We start from the raw sequence: 17106 nt of genomic DNA on the forward strand, positions 1-17106 counted from the left end.
TCTCTCTTTCTCTGTCTCTGTCTCTCTCTTTCTCTGTCTCTGTCTCTGTCTCTCTCTTTCTCTGTCTCTGTCTCTCTCTTTCTCTGTCTCTGTCTCTCTCTTTCTCTGTCTCTGTCTCTCTCTTTCTCTGTCTCTGTCTCTCTCTTTCTCTGTCTCTGTCTCTCTCTTTCTCTGTCTCTGTCTCTCTCTTTCTCTGTCTCTGTCTCTCTCTTTCTCTGTCTCTGTCTCTCTCTTTCTCTGTCTCTGTCTCTCTCTTTCTCTGTCTCTGTCTCTCTCTTTCTCTGTCTCTCTCTTTCTCTGTCTCTGTCTCTCTCTTTCTCTGTCTCTGTCTCTCTCTTTCTCTGTCTCTGTCTCTCTCTTTCTCTGTCTCTCTCTTTCTCTGTCTCTGTCTCTCTCTTTCTCTGTCTCTGTCTCTCTCTTTCTCTGTCTCTGTCTCTCTCATTCTCTGTCTCTGTCTCTCTCATTCTCTGTCTCTGTCTCTCTCATTCTCTGTCTCTGTCTCTCTCATTCTCTGTCTCTGTCTCTCTCTTTGTCTCTGTCTCTGTCTCTGTCTCTCTCTTTGTCTCTGTCTCTGTCTCTGTCTCTCTCTGTCTCTGTCTCTGTCTCTGTCTCTCTCTTTCTCTGTCTCTGTCTCTCTCTTTCTCTGTCTCTGTCTCTCTCTTTCTCTTTCTCTGTCTCTCTCATTCTCTGTCTCTGTCTCTCTCATTCTCTGTCTCTGTCTCTCTCTTTGTCTCTGTCTCTGTCTCTGTCTCTCTCTTTGTCTCTGTCTCTGTCTCTGTCTCTCTCTGTCTCTGTCTCTGTCTCTGTCTCTCTCTTTCTCTGTCTCTGTCTCTCTCTTTCTCTGTCTCTGTCTCTCTCTTTCTCTTTCTCTGTCTCTCTCTTTCTCTGTCTCTGTCTCTCCCTGTCTCTGTCTCTCCCTGTCTCTGTCTCTCCCTGTCTCTGTCTCTCCCTGTCTCTGTCTCTCCCTGTCTCTGTCTCTCCCTGTCTCTGTCTCTCCCTGTCTCTGTCTCTCCCTGTCTCTGTCTCTCCCTGTCTCTGTCTCTCCCTGTCTCTGTCTCTCCCTGTCTCTGTCTCTCCCTGTCTCTGTCTCTCCCTGTCTCTGTCTCTCCCTGTCTCTGTCTCTCCCTGTCTCTGTCTCTCCCTGTCTCTGTCTCTCCCTGTCTCTGTCTCTCCCTGTCTCTGTCTCTCCCTGTCTCTGTCTCTCCCTGTCTCTGTCTCTCCCTGTCTCTGTCTCTCCCTGTCTCTGTCTCTCCCTGTCTCTGTCTCTCCCTGTCTCTGTCTCTCCCTGTCTCTGTCTCTCCCTGTCTCTGTCTCTCCCTGTCTCTGTCTCTCCCTGTCTCTGTCTCTCCCTGTCTCTGTCTCTCCCTGTCTCTGTCTCTCCCTGTCTCTGTCTCTCCCTGTCTCTGTCTCTCCCTGTCTCTGTCTCTCCCTGTCTCTGTCTCTCCCTGTCTCTGTCTCTCCCTGTCTCTGTCTCTCCCTGTCTCTGTCTCTCCCTGTCTCTGTCTCTCCCTGTCTCTGTCTCTCCCTGTCTCTGTCTCTCCCTGTCTCTGTCTCTCCCTGTCTCTGTCTCTCCCTGTCTCTGTCTCTCCCTGTCTCTGTCTCTCCCTGTCTCTGTCTCTCCCTGTCTCTGTCTCTCCCTGTCTCTGTCTCTCCCTGTCTCTGTCTCTCCCTGTCTCTGTCTCTCCCTGTCTCTGTCTCTCCCTGTCTCTGTCTCTCCCTGTCTCTGTCTCTCCCTGTCTCTGTCTCTCCCTGTCTCTGTCTCTCCCTGTCTCTGTCTCTCCCTGTCTCTGTCTCTCCCTGTCTCTGTCTCTCCCTGTCTCTGTCTCTCCCTGTCTCTGTCTCTCCCTGTCTCTGTCTCTCCCTGTCTCTGTCTCTCCCTGTCTCTGTCTCTCCCTGTCTCTGTCTCTCCCTGTCTCTGTCTCTCCCTGTCTCTGTCTCTCCCTGTCTCTGTCTCTCCCTGTCTCTGTCTCTCCCTGTCTCTGTCTCTCCCTGTCTCTGTCTCTCCCTGTCTCTGTCTCTCCCTGTCTCTGTCTCTCCCTGTCTCTGTCTCTCCCTGTCTCTGTCTCTCCCTGTCTCTGTCTCTCCCTGTCTCTGTCTCTCCCTGTCTCTGTCTCTCCCTGTCTCTGTCTCTCCCTGTCTCTGTCTCTCCCTGTCTCTGTCTCTCCCTGTCGCTGTCTCTCCCGGTCTCTGTCGCTCGCTGTCTCTGTCTCTCCCTGTCTCTGTCTCTCCCTGTCTCTGTCTCTCCCTGTCTCTGTCTCTCCCTGTCTCTGTCTCTCCCTGTCTCTGTCTCTCCCTGTCTCTGTCTCTCCCTGTCTCTGTCTCTCCCTGTCTCTGTCTCTCCCTGTCTCTGTCTCTTTCTTTCTTTCTTTCTCTCTTTCTTTCTTTCTTTCTTTATTTCTTTTTTTCTTTCTTTCTTTCTTTCTTTTTTTCTTTCTTTCTTTCTTTCTTTCTTTCTTTCTTTCTTTCTTTCTTTCTTTCTTTCTTTCTTTCTTTCTTTCTTTCTTTCTCTCTTTCTACCCCCTCACAGATTCCTCGGGGTGGGGGGGGGGGGGACAAAACCATTTATGCTCACAAACTCAACGCATATTTATCACATAAATACAACTTTCCTAACTTCTAAACAGAATACCAAAGAAATAAATTGCTACTATTTAGGAGCTTTTGCTTCCATTCTCCAAGGTGGGTTGGAGGGTGCATAAAGTCCTCCCCAAGTCACAACCGTCACAGTATATATTGTTTCAGTTTTTGAAGACCCGGGAGAGTTGCATCCAACACATAAGGAAATCCTGGAGTTTAGATATTTCAGTGGTATTTTCTTTCGATAGATTCGCTTTTCCCTTGACATGCATGGTGTTTGTGCAGCAGTTTTGATTTCCCTCTGTAACTCTTTTCTATATCCCCTCTCTTCTCATAGCCCTTAAGTTTTATCTCTCTCTCCATCCCTCTTAATCTCTTTACAGTGCATGCATATACACAAGCACCACGCATTATAAAACCAATATTACATTACAATCACATTTCATTACAAATCCAATAGCCATCGGAATAAAGTTGTGTGGACCAGGAGGTGTGATTCTCTTCAACGGGAGAAAGCACCAGAACATCCAGGGCCTGATGGAGCAGCAAGGACCGCATATGGGCGGAGTTATCAGAGGATGGTGTCCCCAAGCTGTGGAGCTCCATTCCCTAGACAGACTGGCTATTACATACTGATTCACAGGATATTTCTCTTGCTTTCCTGAATTATAATCAGTCACTGGGAACGCACAAAGAGCCATCAATGATTTCTCCTCAACTCGTTCAGAGCAGGGGTACAGATATTTCCGATGTCCTCCATGCATAATGAACTGTTCACTGCATTTCTCCCCATATGACACATTACACCATTACCCTCTCACCCCCCTTCCCCTTTTCATGTTGGGACCACGTAAGCCCGAACGCTTGCTTCGGATGAGCGAGGGGTCACCAACGACCCCTGCCTTATTTATCGATCTATCACCTTTACTTATCTAATTTCCCGTAGTGAATGAGGCACCTGTATCTGGAGTTTCCATGATAAGGTGATTGTCCAAGGGGTTTACATGCAGAAAGGTAAGGCTATCTTTTGTGACACTGCATTCCTTGTAAATATGTGCTTTAGTTTAACAAGACATTTCGTTTCCATCATGCCCGAGTGTCTCTTTCTCCATTGGTTAGACAGAGTATGTAAATAGTAGATGGAAGTTTTACCCTGCTGATTCACTATGGTTACAGACCAGCCCACGTCCCACTCACAGTTCAAGCGTTTGGACATCGGGATTGCAGCTCTCTCTGAGGTTCAGAGACCGGATTGCGGCGAGATAATGGTAGGTGGTTGCACCTTCTATTGGTCTGGTCGCTCTGATGGTTACCATACTCAAGAAGTTGCTGCAGCTGTGTCCAATAAGCTGACCCCAATGATAATTGAGGTAACACCAGTCAACGAGTTTATTATGAGACAAAGGATTCGTCACTCCTTAGGTGTCATTTCCCTGGTCTCTGTCGATGCTCCGACTGAGGCGAGTGATTTCACCGTGAAGGACGCATTCTACGCCACACTCGAGTCTGTGGTTGATCAGTGCCACAGACGAGATACACTTCTAGTCTTGGGGGATTTCAGTGCATCGACTGGAACTGATAGGGATGGTTATGAGATGTGTGTTGGTCCCCATGGATCAGGAACTATGAACCAGAATAGCACAAAGTTCCTTTACTTTGCAAGAAGTCATGGACTTAGGGTGGCCGATTTCATGGTTTCAGCGCCCACAAGCTCATCGCTGGACTTGGTATTCCAACGCTGGCGGTGTGGCAAAGGATATTGACCATGTCTGGGTTGATGGTCGCTGGAGGATGATCCAGAACTGCAGGGTCTACCGGAGTGCTCAGTTCCTCAATGCTGACCACCGGCTTGTTGCAGCAACTCCAAAGCTGCACCTTAAATCTTGGAGAATGGTACCATCCCAGCCTAGGCTGGATGTTGGCAAGCTCAAGGATGAGAGGGTAGCTGAGGAGTTTGCAAACAGGCTGCGTGGACATTTGGGGGGTCTGGGTGCTTAGGGGGGTCCTGAAGAGTTGTGGAGTGCCTTCAAGACCACCGTCCTTGATGTTGCCGGTGGATGTCTTGGAACTCACCGCAGGGCAAAGAAGAATTTTGTCTCTCAAGGGACGCTGGATACCTTTGACCAGAGTCGCAGGGCCAGGCTGAATGGCAGAGCTGAGCTGCTCAGGAAGCTGAGGTGTAAAACTGTACGTGCACTAAGGGTGGAGAAGGAGGCCTATGTGCGAGGAATCTGTGAGGGGGTAGAGCATCACCTGTGGACAGGTGATTCTCGTCCCGCTTACAGGGGAATTCGCACATTGCGTTCATCCAAGCCCATCCCTCGGTGTACTGCAGTTAGAGCAGAGGGTGGTAGGCTCTTGACAGAGGAGTCCGAAGTGAAGGCCCGCTGGGCCGGTTACTTTGAGCGGTTGTACCAGGCTGATCCACCAGCTGTCGAGTTGGACGTCAGGGGTGTTACAATCCCTGTTGCTGACCCTCCAATCAACTGTGGTCCACCTTTGCTTGTGGAAACACGGGCTGCGGTGAACTGGTTGAAATGGGGTAAAGCTCCAGGGATCTGTGGCATCCATGCTCAACTCAAGGCTGGTGGAAATGCTGCACTCGTGTCGTTGCATGCAGATTTGTGCTCTGCCTGTAACACAGGCATCATCCCAACTGATTGGAAGAGGGGCCTTGTCCCTCTCTGGAAAGGGAAGGGTGATCGCCAGGACTGCAACAACTACCGAGGGGTGACGCTGCTCTCAGTGCCGGGTAAGGTCTTTGTTCAGATAATTCTTGATAGGGTTCGCCCCCATCTCCTTGAGCACCAGCGTCCAGAGCAGTCAGGCTTTACACCAAAGAGGTCAACGATTGACCGTATCCTTGCTCTTCGTGTCCTCACCGAACGCAGACGAGAGTTTTGGCAGGGGCTGCTTGCAGCCTATGTTGATCTCTGTGAAGCGTTCAATTCAGTGAATCGGGATGTCCTCTGGGGGATTCTTGGTCTTTGTGGGGTGCCACCAAAACTGATCAATCTGATGTCTGAACTCTACTCTGGTACTGAGAGTGCTGTGAAATGTGGTGGTACCATCTCTGACTCATTTCCAGTTGTTACTGGAGTTCGTCAGGGGTGTGCACTGGCCCCCACACTTTTCAACACTTGTATGGACTGGATTCTAGGGAGGATGTCTGAGAGATCAAGCTGCGGTGCATCGTTTGGGAATTTCAAGATCTCGGACCTTGATTTCGCAGATGATGCAGTCATCTTTGCGGAGACATCAGATATCCTTTTGGGGGCCCTCGCGGTGCTGAATGAGGAGTCAGAGCCGCTGGGATTACGGGTTTCTTGGGTCAAAACTAAGATCCAGGCTTTCGGTGACATCTTGGATGCTGCTGTCCTGTCTGTCTGTTTGTGGTGAGGATGTTGAGGTCGTGGAGAGATTCACTTACCTTGGCAGTGGTATTCATGTCTCTGCTGGCTGTGAGTCAGAGGTCAATATACTTTTGGGTCGGGCCTGGGGAATCATGGAGTCACTGGATCATGGGGTCTGCCGGTACCTGTGCGGGAGGACGAAAGTCCGAGTCTTCAGGTCCTTGGTGCTTCCAGTCTTGCTCTATGGATGTGAGACTTGGACTCTGACCAAGGATCTGAGACAGAGACTTAATTCCTTTGGTACCAGGTCTCTTCGGAGAATCCTTGGCTCTCGCTGGTTGGATTTTGTGTCCAACGAGCAGTTGCTGAGAGAGACTCGGATGAGATTTGTTACCTGCATAGTCCGTGAGCGTCAGTTGTGGCTGTATGGACATGTGGCTCGTTTTCTTGACGCTGATCCTGCTCACCAGATTCTCTCAGCGAGGGAGTCTCGTGAGTGGAGGAGGCCAATGGGCCGACCACATGCCTTGTTGCAGCCGGTTGACCATCATCTCAAGGAGATGGGGATGGGCCTGGCATCTGCCTGGGGGATGGCCAGACGGAGGCCTCTGGAGTACTAGTGAAAAGTGGACGCAGTGACGAGCTGTTCTGGCACATGCTCCCATACCTGACCTGACTCACAGTTCCGCTCGGCCGTACTTGATCTAAATAGGAGTGGGGCACCGAAAGCAGGGTTCCCTATCTGAGGGGGTTAACTTAGCAGGGAGGTTACATGGGAATTGGATGCAAGGAGCCGACTGAAGGTAAATGTCTCCGACGTCGTCTATTGTTCAACTCGTCATGCCACGGAGTTATCTGCAGCTCGTCTGCTTCAGGGTCAAAGGTCGGGAAGCGGGTCCGAGAGAGGCCATTCATGACCCGCTGGCAAACCTATAACAATATATTTTCTGCCAGTCTGTCTGCCCATCCACGACAGAGCTTCAAAATCAAATCCCCACCATTTTGTTCATCTGTACAGGTGTCAGGCTTTAAATACCTCTGGTGTATATTTAAGGACTGATAACGCATCTATCAAAAATAATGTGTGTGTGTGTGTGTGTGTGTGTGTGTGTGTGTGTGTGTGTGTGTGTGTGTGTGTGTGTGTGTGTGTTTGTGCGTTCTCCATAACTTCAAAACCATGAAACCTGGCGGCCCAAAACTTTGCCTGCATACAAAGGGAGTGCATGAATGAAACCTGGGTATTTACGTAAATTTAAACACCCCTTTTGAAGATAATTAATGGCCTTATTTAATTATCCTTTGTCAAGGATCATCCTTCGTCACCTCAATGGGGTCTCAATGTGGTGGGAAATCTCAGTGGTCAGACGAGTTTCCTGTTGTGTTGGTTGAATCATTTATCATGTTGAATCATGCCATAACCTCTGCAGTCTACAATCTCTTAATCTCAGCCGAATTTCAAAATTGAAAGTTCTTTATTGACTTCAGCAGTAGTTCTGACTGCTAAAAATATATAAGTGTTCATTTGTCCAATTCGGACATTGCCGAATTCGGCATTCTGGGAAGCCAACGGCTCTCTGTGAAGCTTACAGCTGCTGCAAGCTTACATCTTGTTGTAAAGCTTATACTGCGTTGCAAGGTTCATGTTGAGCCACGAGGCCATGGGTGTGACTTGGCCCATTCTACATTTTATCTACATACAAGCGCGACTCGTTAAGGAGCATTAAAGTCATCAGTATATCTCTCTATTTAGCTAATTGTATGAATTCATGTCGTAAGAAAGATTGGAATGTATTTTGTACGCATTTTCATGTAACCGCATTGCACATCACATACATTCGTGCCATTTTTATAACGTATTTTGACGCCATTTGAGGTCTGTTTCCTGTTCGTTTGATTTATTGCATTTGATTTATGGTGGAACTGTAATGCACTTCTGAAGTATTGTTGTGACAAAACAATATCATTCCTTTACACGTTCATGGAGCTTTCACGGAGCTCAGCAGAGCTTTTTGGAGCTTTCACGGAGATTTTTGGAGCTTTCATGGAGATTTTCGGAGCTTTCACTGAGCTTTTCGGAGCTTTCACGGAGTTTTTGGAGCTTTCACGGAGCTTTTTGGAGCTTTCACGGAGCTTTCCGGAGCTTTTCGGAGCTTTCACGGAGCTTTTCGGAGCTTTCACGGAGCTTTTCGGAGCTTTCACGGAGATTTTTGGAGCTTTCACGGAGATTTTCGGAGCTTTCACTGAGCTTTTCGGAGCGTTCACGGAGCTTTTTGGAGCTTTCACGAGCTTTCACGAGCTTTCACGAGCTTTCACGAGCTTTCACGAGCTTTCACGGAGCTTTCACGGAGCTTTTCGGAGCTTTCTCGAAGCTTCTTTGGGAATGAATAAATGGCTGAAGGCTTCTGTATGAACACTACTCCTTGTGTCTATATCTGCGTATGACATCCAACGAACTTGCGATGCTACGATTACAACACCCTAACGGCAGATAAGCGCCTGCTATGGCTCGGTTTCTGTGGCTTGCTGCCATTATAGTGAAACACTTTATCGCGCACATTATAATCGTGTATAGTGAATCGTTTTGTATCACTTTAAACCGTTGAAGTGAAAAGTTTTTGTGCCCAGAAGGATCGAAGCTGATTTTAACCCATTCTGCTGTCTTAATTACCCTATACTCTCTGTGGTGAGATGGGTTTAAATATGTGCAATGTGTAGCACATATGTTTGAGCACAGTGATGTGATTGAAGTTAATCATACCTGATTCGGTAGTGCTTTTATTTTGACATCTGCAACTTTCTTTGGAAGTTGTTTTGAACTTGTAATCATTTGTTTAAATTGTAAATGAGTACAGGTGAAGAACCACGAGTCATGTTTGATGGAAGTAGTGATGTACACACATACACAGAGGGATGGTGAGGAGGTACATCACTCTGATCAAGAACCCAAACCCACCGATGACGATACTGAATGGAAGTTAGTTCATCATAAACATAATTTGAAATCAGCCATTGCGAACTGGCGCAAGATGGCAAGAAGCATGGAAAGACTGTTGTCAAATTCAAGTGATTTGGACGTTGTTAAACAAAAACGAGTTGTTCGAGAGATACATGGATGACGTTTCAAAGGCACACGATCTACTTGATCAGATAATGCCATCTATAAGCATGGATCCAGATACTGACTTGTACTATCAATTCATGGAACAGGAGAGTTACCATCTGTCAAAATCTATTTCAGATCATATACGCAACATTATAGCAGAAAGAGACTCCCGGGTTTCTAGAAGTAGTCGAGCTTCCTCCAAATCTCATGCTTCTCGGTCGTCAAAGGCACCATCTACATCTGCGAAAACTGAAGCAGCTGCATTGAAGGCAAAACTAAAATATTTCGACTCGGAAGCTAAGAAAAGAGCATAACTTGCAAGGGGTCAAGCAGAACTAGAAAGGCTTCAAATTATGAAGGAGCTTGACATGGCACAGGCAAAAGTAAACGTCTTTCGCAAACTCAAGCGTGAAGAGAGTCTCTCCCAGATCAAAGACATAGACCGTCACTGCGTGATATCAACAAGGAACTGTACATTGTAAATTATATCTGCAACCACTACGTAGCGGATCAGAACTCTAGAAACTCGGATCATCATTCATATGGTGAAAACAGCAATTCATATGCAGACCCAGACTTAAGAAAGGCCATTCTACCAGACCGAGAAACATCTAACCGGAACAGAGCCAGACCACAGAATCACAAGGTTGAACCATGCACTGAAAACACTGGTAACGAGAATCGTACTACTGTAAACAATGCTGAGTTGTCTACTTTTGCCAAATGCTTTGCTGATCAAGTTAACCTTGGACGTATACCCCAACCTGAACTTGATTTATTTACAGGAAATGCCCTCACCTATCCTCCTTGGAAAGCGGCATTTGAAACTTTTAACAGAAGGAAAGAAAGTCCCACATTCAGAAATAATCTATTATCTCCAGAAATATCTAGGGGGTGCTGCGAAAGAGGCTGTTCAAGGTTACCTTCTGATCAATATCGCTGAGGCACTTCAGGATGAAAAGAGGGTACTCAAACGACCTTACGTGTTTGAATTTCTCATGGCCAACACATTCAGAGAGAAACTAGACAATTGGCCTAAGATTGCATCACGAGATGGCCCAGCTCTGCGTAACTACGCTGATTTCTTGAGACAGTGTGAAGCGGCCATGAAGAAAATAGACAGTCTTCAAGTTCTCAACGACAGCCGAACAAAACAGGAAATTGCTCACAAAGCTTCCCGAGTGACTAACTTTGCGATGGGCAAGAATCATCTCAGACTGGAAGGAAGACAAGAAATAGTTTGCACCTTTCTCAATGTTTGTCAAAATTATTGCCAAAGAAGCAGAAATAGCTTGTGATCCGGTGACTTCACGTACATTCGTGCCATTTGCGTAACGTATTTCGACACCATTTGAAGTCTGTTTCCTCTTTGTTTGAGTCGTATTTGATTTCTAGTGGAACTGTAATGGACTTCTGAAGTATTGTTGTGACAAAACAAGATCGTTTCTTTACAGTTTCACGGAGCTCGTCGGAGGTTTTTGGAGCTTTCAGAGCTTTTAAGAACTTTTTGGAGCTTGCACAGAGCTTCTTTGAGAATGAATAAACGGCCAAGGGCTTGTGTATGAACACTACTCCTTGTGTCTATATCTTGAGTGGTTAAGTGTGGACATTTATGGAGTGAGAAAGGCAAAATAAATGAGATGATTACAATAAGTAAAAATGGTTTTCAGTTCTTACAAAGCAACGAATCGCCACATCACGGCAGGATAGCCGAGAGGTATGCACACTCGCTCTTAGTTGTCTTGCCTGGGTTTGAATCCCAACCCAGCTATAAATTGTCATCCCGGTGTTTCACAGGCAGGGTGTTTCATCAATGTGTGTGCCTTCTCTCGGATGGATATTAAACTAGACGTCACATATGCCAGAATCCCCCCTCTTCTCTCTCTCTCTCTCCTCTCACACTCCCACCCCTACCCCACTGTCTTCCACCCCAACCCCTCTCTCATACCCATCTTCCTCTTCCCCCACCCCTCTCCCTCTCTCTCTGACCCCCCCCGCCTCTTCCCCCTTTCATCTCTCCCACCCCTATCCCTCTCTCTTTCTCACCTCTTCCCCCCTCCCCCATTCCGCTCCATATGTTAAAGGGACTGTTGAGGACTGACGGTTTAATTTTGAATTTAAATATGCTTTCCCATCGTGTATCATGTATGAATCAAATGTGGAGTGAGCCGACCGGAGCGGTGTAAAGGTCGCTGCATGTGCAAACATGCAAGCATGCAGGTAAGTCATTGTAAGGTAGACACCCTGGATTTTAAATACTCGCGCTAGGTTTTCTATCGAACCCCACGGTTAAAAAGAAATGTTGCGCTTTGGGTGTGTTTTATCACCCTTCCTTCACGTCCCCTCACACTACCTTCCCTTCCCCCACCCTCCTCACTCTCCATCCCTTCTCGCTCCCCTTCCCTCCTCTCCATTTCCCCTTCCTCACTCTCCCCACTCTCTCTCCCTCACCCCTCTCTCCTCCCTCTTCCGAACCCACTCTCTCTCCCTCACCCCTCTCTCCTCCATCTTCCTCCCCACTCTCTCTCCCTCCGCTTCCTATTCCTGTCAACGAAGCTACCGGTGGAATTTGCGAGTTACATACAAGATTGGGTCACATGACTTGCCATTCTTAGATGTAGTTATGAATAATTACACTGTTTATACACCATTTTTTTGTTTGTGTTTTGTCTTGCAGGTCGTTGTAACCTTGTGCTGTTGAACATAAAGCTCTTTCACAACTCATTTCGTCAAATATTTAAATATCATATTTATTATTATGTCTCCAGATAAGATACACCTGAGAGTAGTTGCAGTGATTTAATGTCCCATCGAATCAGCTCCTTTCAAGTGAACGTGGTGGGTGGCTCTGAAAAGAGCCGTTGTGGGTTTTGGGCAAATGAAACGAGGAGGAACAAGAGACGCTTCACCTCCTCTACTCTCTTCTCTTCCCCTTCACTTCTTTTTGAGCATCATCTTCTTGTTCTTCAACCCCTTGGCTGCAGCTTTGGACTTTGCCATCGTTTCCTTGGTCTTGCCCTTGGTCCTCGGCAGTACCTTGTTCACATTTTTCTTCACCTTGGCAGATTTATTACTGGATCGCTTCAAAGAGGAACCTGTAGGTCTTCTGGCTTTCTTGGGGGATATCTTCCGTACCGCCCTCTTCACAGCTGGCATTTTGGTTTCTTTCTTGGGGGATATCTTCCGCACCGTCCTAGTCACAGCTGCCATTTTGGTTTCTTTCTTGGAGGATATCTTCCGTACCGCCCTCTTCACAACTGGCATTTTGGTTTCTTTCTTGGGGGATATCTTCCGCACCGCCCTCGTCACAACTGGCATTTTGGTTTCTTTCTTGGGGGATATCTTCCGCACCGCCCTCGTCACAACTGGCATTTTGGTTGCTTTCTTGGCCGCTTTAGCCTTGATTGTGGTTTTCACAACTTTTCTGGTACTGTCACCCTTCTTCACTTTGGCACTCTTCTCCTTGCTCAGTTTGAACGAGCCGGCAGCGCCCGTGCCCTTGGTCTGCACAAGCTGTTCACTTGCGATGAGCTTCCTCACAGCCACGTTGATACGAAAGCCATTCCTCTGGAGATCGCAACCATCTGCCACCAGGGACTTTTTCAGAGCGACCAGGGACACACCGTTTCGCTCCTTGCTCGATCCCACCACCTTGAGGATCTTTTCCGATAGGGTTCCGTCAGCCTTGTTCGGGGTCCTGGAAGCGGCAGTTTTATTCTTGGCTCGCTTGAGAGACGAGGTCCAAGTCGTGAGGGGAACAGTCTCGGACATTTCGAACCAACAAGAGTATGAGAGGGAAGTGGGAGATCCAATAACAAGCGGAGTGTCGTCTCGTCACGTGGCCTGTTTATAGTGACGACGTGGAGGAGCGGACGTGGTAGAGATCAACGAGGAGGTTCACAGAACCATGAGATCTGTTCCTCATCAGTTTGTGTTTCCTGCGTCACTTTGACCTCTGTAATGAACACGAATGATAATTCCATGTGCAATGTACACAACCGTTTCAGGTACAAGTACATCCTGGCAAACGGTGAGAAACACATTTACAATTGTCTGGACCTTTCACCGCATTCCACGGACGGACACGGCACATGGAAGATCCGCTTTGATGGAACATCGTTTACTGGGACCCGATGTCGGCTTCACCCAACGGGCTTTCTTCACTCAGAATCTGTTCTTCACGAGGAAAATCTCTTCTGTGATCTGAATTAAACGTGAAAAGGTTCATGGTGAAATGTACACCTGTTGTATACCTGTCCGGGGCCACCTGAACAAGGCAGTCAAACAAACCAGGTATGAACGGCTTTTCCGAGGCTCGTGTCGAGGTCACCTGAGCACGGATCAGCACGAATGTGAAAACACTTGATTACCCACAACACACAGCGAGGAGGAATGTTTGGAACCTCAAGGAAATGATATTCACAAGAGATAACAATAGAGGGTTCAACGAGGTTCAAGTCGGTTGATCGGACAAAACGAGGAGTTTAACTTTTGTTGAAATCCAAACTATTATCAAAATATCCTTACATTACTTAATACCTGTGAAGGGTATTTTAACTCAGGTGATGAGTGCGCTCAGGTGATGAGTGCGCTCAGGTGATGAGTGTGTTCAGGTGATGAGTGTGTTCAGGTGATGAGTGTGTTCAGGTGATGAGTGCGTTTAGGTGATGAGTGTGGTCAGGTGATGAGTGTGCTCAGGTGATGAGTGTGTTCAGGTGATGAGTGCGTTCAGGTGATGAGTGTGGTCAGGTGATGAGTGTGCTCAGGTGATGAGTGTGTTCAGGTGATGAGTGCGTTCAGGTGATGAGTGTGGTCAGGTGATGAGTGTGTTCAGGTGATGAGTGCGTTCAGGTGATGAGTGTGTTCAGGTGATGAGTGCGCTCAGGTGATGAGTGTGTTCAGGTGATGAGTGTGTTCAGGTGATGAGTGCGCTCATTGTTCATTGTTGCCAAAGTTCTATAGTTCAAGTTGTGTTGAGAATGAAATTGTCATCAATTACTGTCCAAGTTAAACCTCATTTATCAAGATTCCGTGTTCACTTGATCGATGGTGAAGGCGCCGTGAGAGTGAGGTTCATTTGCGCATGCGCGGCACGAGAGGTGAAAAGCGAAAGGGCACAGACGGGCACGCGCACACCCCTCCCCCCACCTGATCCCAGGGAAATAATTAAATATAGGGGGTAAAGTGTAAAGGTTAAAGAGTAAAGGTTGATGACGAGCTCTCCACCAATAGAAATCCTCGGTAGCACCACCATATAGACCGTGAATACCGGTCGGTTCGTTTATTGTGCTTTGAATTGAAACGTTCTCAGCAGGTCTGGACGAGGTAAAGGAGGAAAGGGTCTTGGAAAAGGAGGAGCGAAACGTCATCGTAAAGTACTGCGTGATAATATCCAGGGAATCACAAAGCCGGCTATTCGTCGCCTTGCCCGTCGTGGTGGGGTGAAGCGCATCTCGGGTCTCATCTACGAAGAAACCCGCGGAGTTCTCAAGGTGTTCCTGGAAAATGTTATCCGTGACGCCGTTACCTACACCGAGCATGCCAAGCGGAAGACCGTCACTGCCATGGACGTGGTGTACGCTCTGAAACGTCAGGGTCGTACGTTGTACGGTTTCGGTGGTTAAACATGTGGGTGGTGGTGGTGTTCTTCACCAGCTCCAACAAAACAACGGCTCTTTTCAGAGCCACCACCTCGTTCATGGAAGAGCTTCAGACGTCTCGGGAGTTGTATCATGTATTGTGTGGTATTAGAAATAAAATGGACATCAGGGGGATTATTATCATTATTATCATTATTATTATTACTTGCAAAATAAAATTTTGAAATATATTGGTCAGTCGATTTTATTCTGTTTGTTTGTTTGTTTGTTTGTCAATCGCCAACACGTCGCAATTCCAAACCAATCGTGATGAAAGTTCACCGAGTTGGAGAGATCGTCTCAAGTGGGAAGCCGATTGATTTTGAGGTCAAAGGTCATCTTGAGGTCAAATTTCTGAAATCGTCATTTTTCATTCGATTGACTTGAAATTTGAACAAGATTTGTATATTGCATCGCTGGATTGGGAAACCAATTATTTTTGAGGTCACAGGTCAAACCTCTAAAATCATCAAATTTCATCTGAAAAATAATCGATTTTCATCCGATTGACCTGAACTTGTGAATTTTAATCTTAATGAAATGGACAATTTCATGTATCCATGGCAACCTTTGGAAAGGGGGGGAGGTGGATTTTGCAATTATTGTGCTCTGCACCTTTTTTTGTGTCTGTTTGTTATTTGCAAAATCGAAGATTTTTCAAGTATCTTAGTTCGTCGATTTTGTTATTCTGTCCGTCTGTCGCCGACAGGTCACAATTTCAAACCGATCTTCATGAAACTTCACCACGTGGTGGAGTTTGTCAAAAGGAAGAAGCCGATTGTTTTTGAGGTCAAAGGTCAACATAGGCCAAAGGTCATCAACTTAGGTGAGATTTCTCAATTCCTCAATTTTTTTTTAATCCAATTGACTTGAAAGTTGAAGAGGATTTATATTGCAGATCACTGAATTCAACCAGCCAATTATTATTGAGGTCAACGTCGACCAAAAGGTCAACGTAGGCCCAAGGTCAACAACTTAGGTGGTGTTTCTAAAATCCTCAATTTTTCATCCGACTTGAAATTTTAAGAGGATATATATTTCATGTTGCTGAATTTAACCACCAATTGTTTTGGAGGCCTACATCGCCAAAAGGTCAACATAAGCCGGATTTCTAAAGTTGTCAATTTTCATCCGATTGACTTTAAATTTGAAGAGGAATTGCATATCAGGTCATTGAGTTCAACCACCAATTATTTTTGAGGTCAAATTTGTTTTATGGATTTTGAAAGTGTTGTGCTCTGCACGACGTCTTCGTTTTGTTTTGGTTTTGACGAGGTGAAGGGTCAAATAATACATGTTGGGGTTTGAATGAAAAAGGTAGCGGTGGGTAACGGTTTTGTAAGGATGCATGGATAACCGAAAGTACAATAGCACATTAATTATAATACTTGTTCATATTATTATTGAACATTATCTCGCTATTTTCGTTGTGTACAAAGCACATGAAGTTCGACCTTTCGCTATTATCGACATTACCTCGGTCATACCAAACACCGCCCGGAGACGTCCGGCAGTTCCAACTTGAATTAAATCTCTTGCACATCTCATGGAGACGTGCGGAGAAGTCCGTAAATGAAATCTATACATGTAAGACAAAGATGGCTGTCCATTCATCTGTTGGCTGTTACGCTGATTGGCTGTGTTAGTAGGCAAGGTGCAATGTGATTGGCTCCTGGCGAGATTCTCATATTCATGTGCTTATTAAAAAGCTGATATTCGAAATCCGATTTAATATTTTTATGATCGGAGCTCATGGGCCAAATAATTGTCAAAATATATAGTTAAATCGGAGAAAATTTTGGAAAAAAAAAGATTTATTACTAGTCGGGAGGCAATGATGGTTCGCGGGCATTATTAACCTCCGCCATCAAAGATGGACGGAGATTATTGTTTTCACCCCTGTCTGTTTGTTTGTGAACAGTATTATGGAAAAACTCCTGGACGGATTTCGACGAAACTTGGTGGGGGGATTAGGTATGGTCCAAGGATCATGTCATTAGATTTTGGACTTGGTCCAAAGTCCAATATGGCCGTTATGGTGGCGATTTTGAAAAAATCTTTGAATTTTTGTTTTTGCAATTCTACATGTTTTAAGTGATTTCCAACCAAAAAAAAAAAAAATGTTGGAGAAAAAAAAAACTTGGAAAATTTTACTTTTTTTCAAAAAAAAATTTCGATTTTATTTGAAAAATATTTGAATTTTTTTATTTACATTTCTACATGTTTTAAGTGATTTCCACCCCCCCCCCAAAAAAAAAGTTAGAGAAAAAAAAAACAAATTTTGCAATTTTTTTTCAAAAAAAATTGATTTTTTTTTTTTTTTTTGCATTTCTACATGCGCGTCGATCTAGTTTAGTTTATTCAATCGTGGTTCAGTAGAGTCTGATCCGTTTTGACCTACAATGAATAGGATATCAGGTTCACTCAAGTGACC

General features: G+C 45.9%; 2 protein-coding genes across 2 annotated transcripts; one reads left to right on the top strand and one right to left on the bottom strand.

Moving 5' to 3' along the window:
* Positions 1 to 11812: 11812 nt before the first annotated feature.
* On the bottom strand, positions 11813 to 13022 carry LOC147017884 (uncharacterized). Its single transcript, XM_085900027.1, has one exon. It carries the CDS (start codon positions 12802 to 12804, stop codon positions 11968 to 11970), a length of 837 nt encoding a protein of 278 aa, XP_085756153.1. The 5' UTR covers positions 12805 to 13022; the 3' UTR covers positions 11813 to 11967.
* A 1314-nt stretch (positions 13023 to 14336) lies between these two features.
* LOC147017885 (histone H4) lies at positions 14337 to 14798 on the top strand (the record flags this gene model as incomplete). The annotated part of the gene is made up of 1 exon (XM_085899921.1): positions 14337 to 14798. A coding segment is annotated over one exon (321 nt), but the record flags the coding sequence as incomplete, so codon positions are not given.
* Between the last annotated feature and the right edge of the window lie 2308 nt (positions 14799 to 17106).

Source organism: Eptatretus burgeri, chromosome 10 (genome assembly GCF_056783735.1).
Source record: "Eptatretus burgeri isolate ZD-2024b chromosome 10, Ebu_testis_v1, whole genome shotgun sequence".
Lineage (NCBI taxonomy): Eukaryota > Metazoa > Chordata > Myxini > Myxiniformes > Myxinidae > Eptatretus > Eptatretus burgeri.

Bases quoted from the DNA above. Each gene is read 5' to 3' on its own strand.
- LOC147017884 (XM_085900027.1), bottom strand. From the start codon at position 12,804: ATGTCCGAGACTGTTCCCCTCACGACTTGGACCTCGTCTCTCAAGCGA.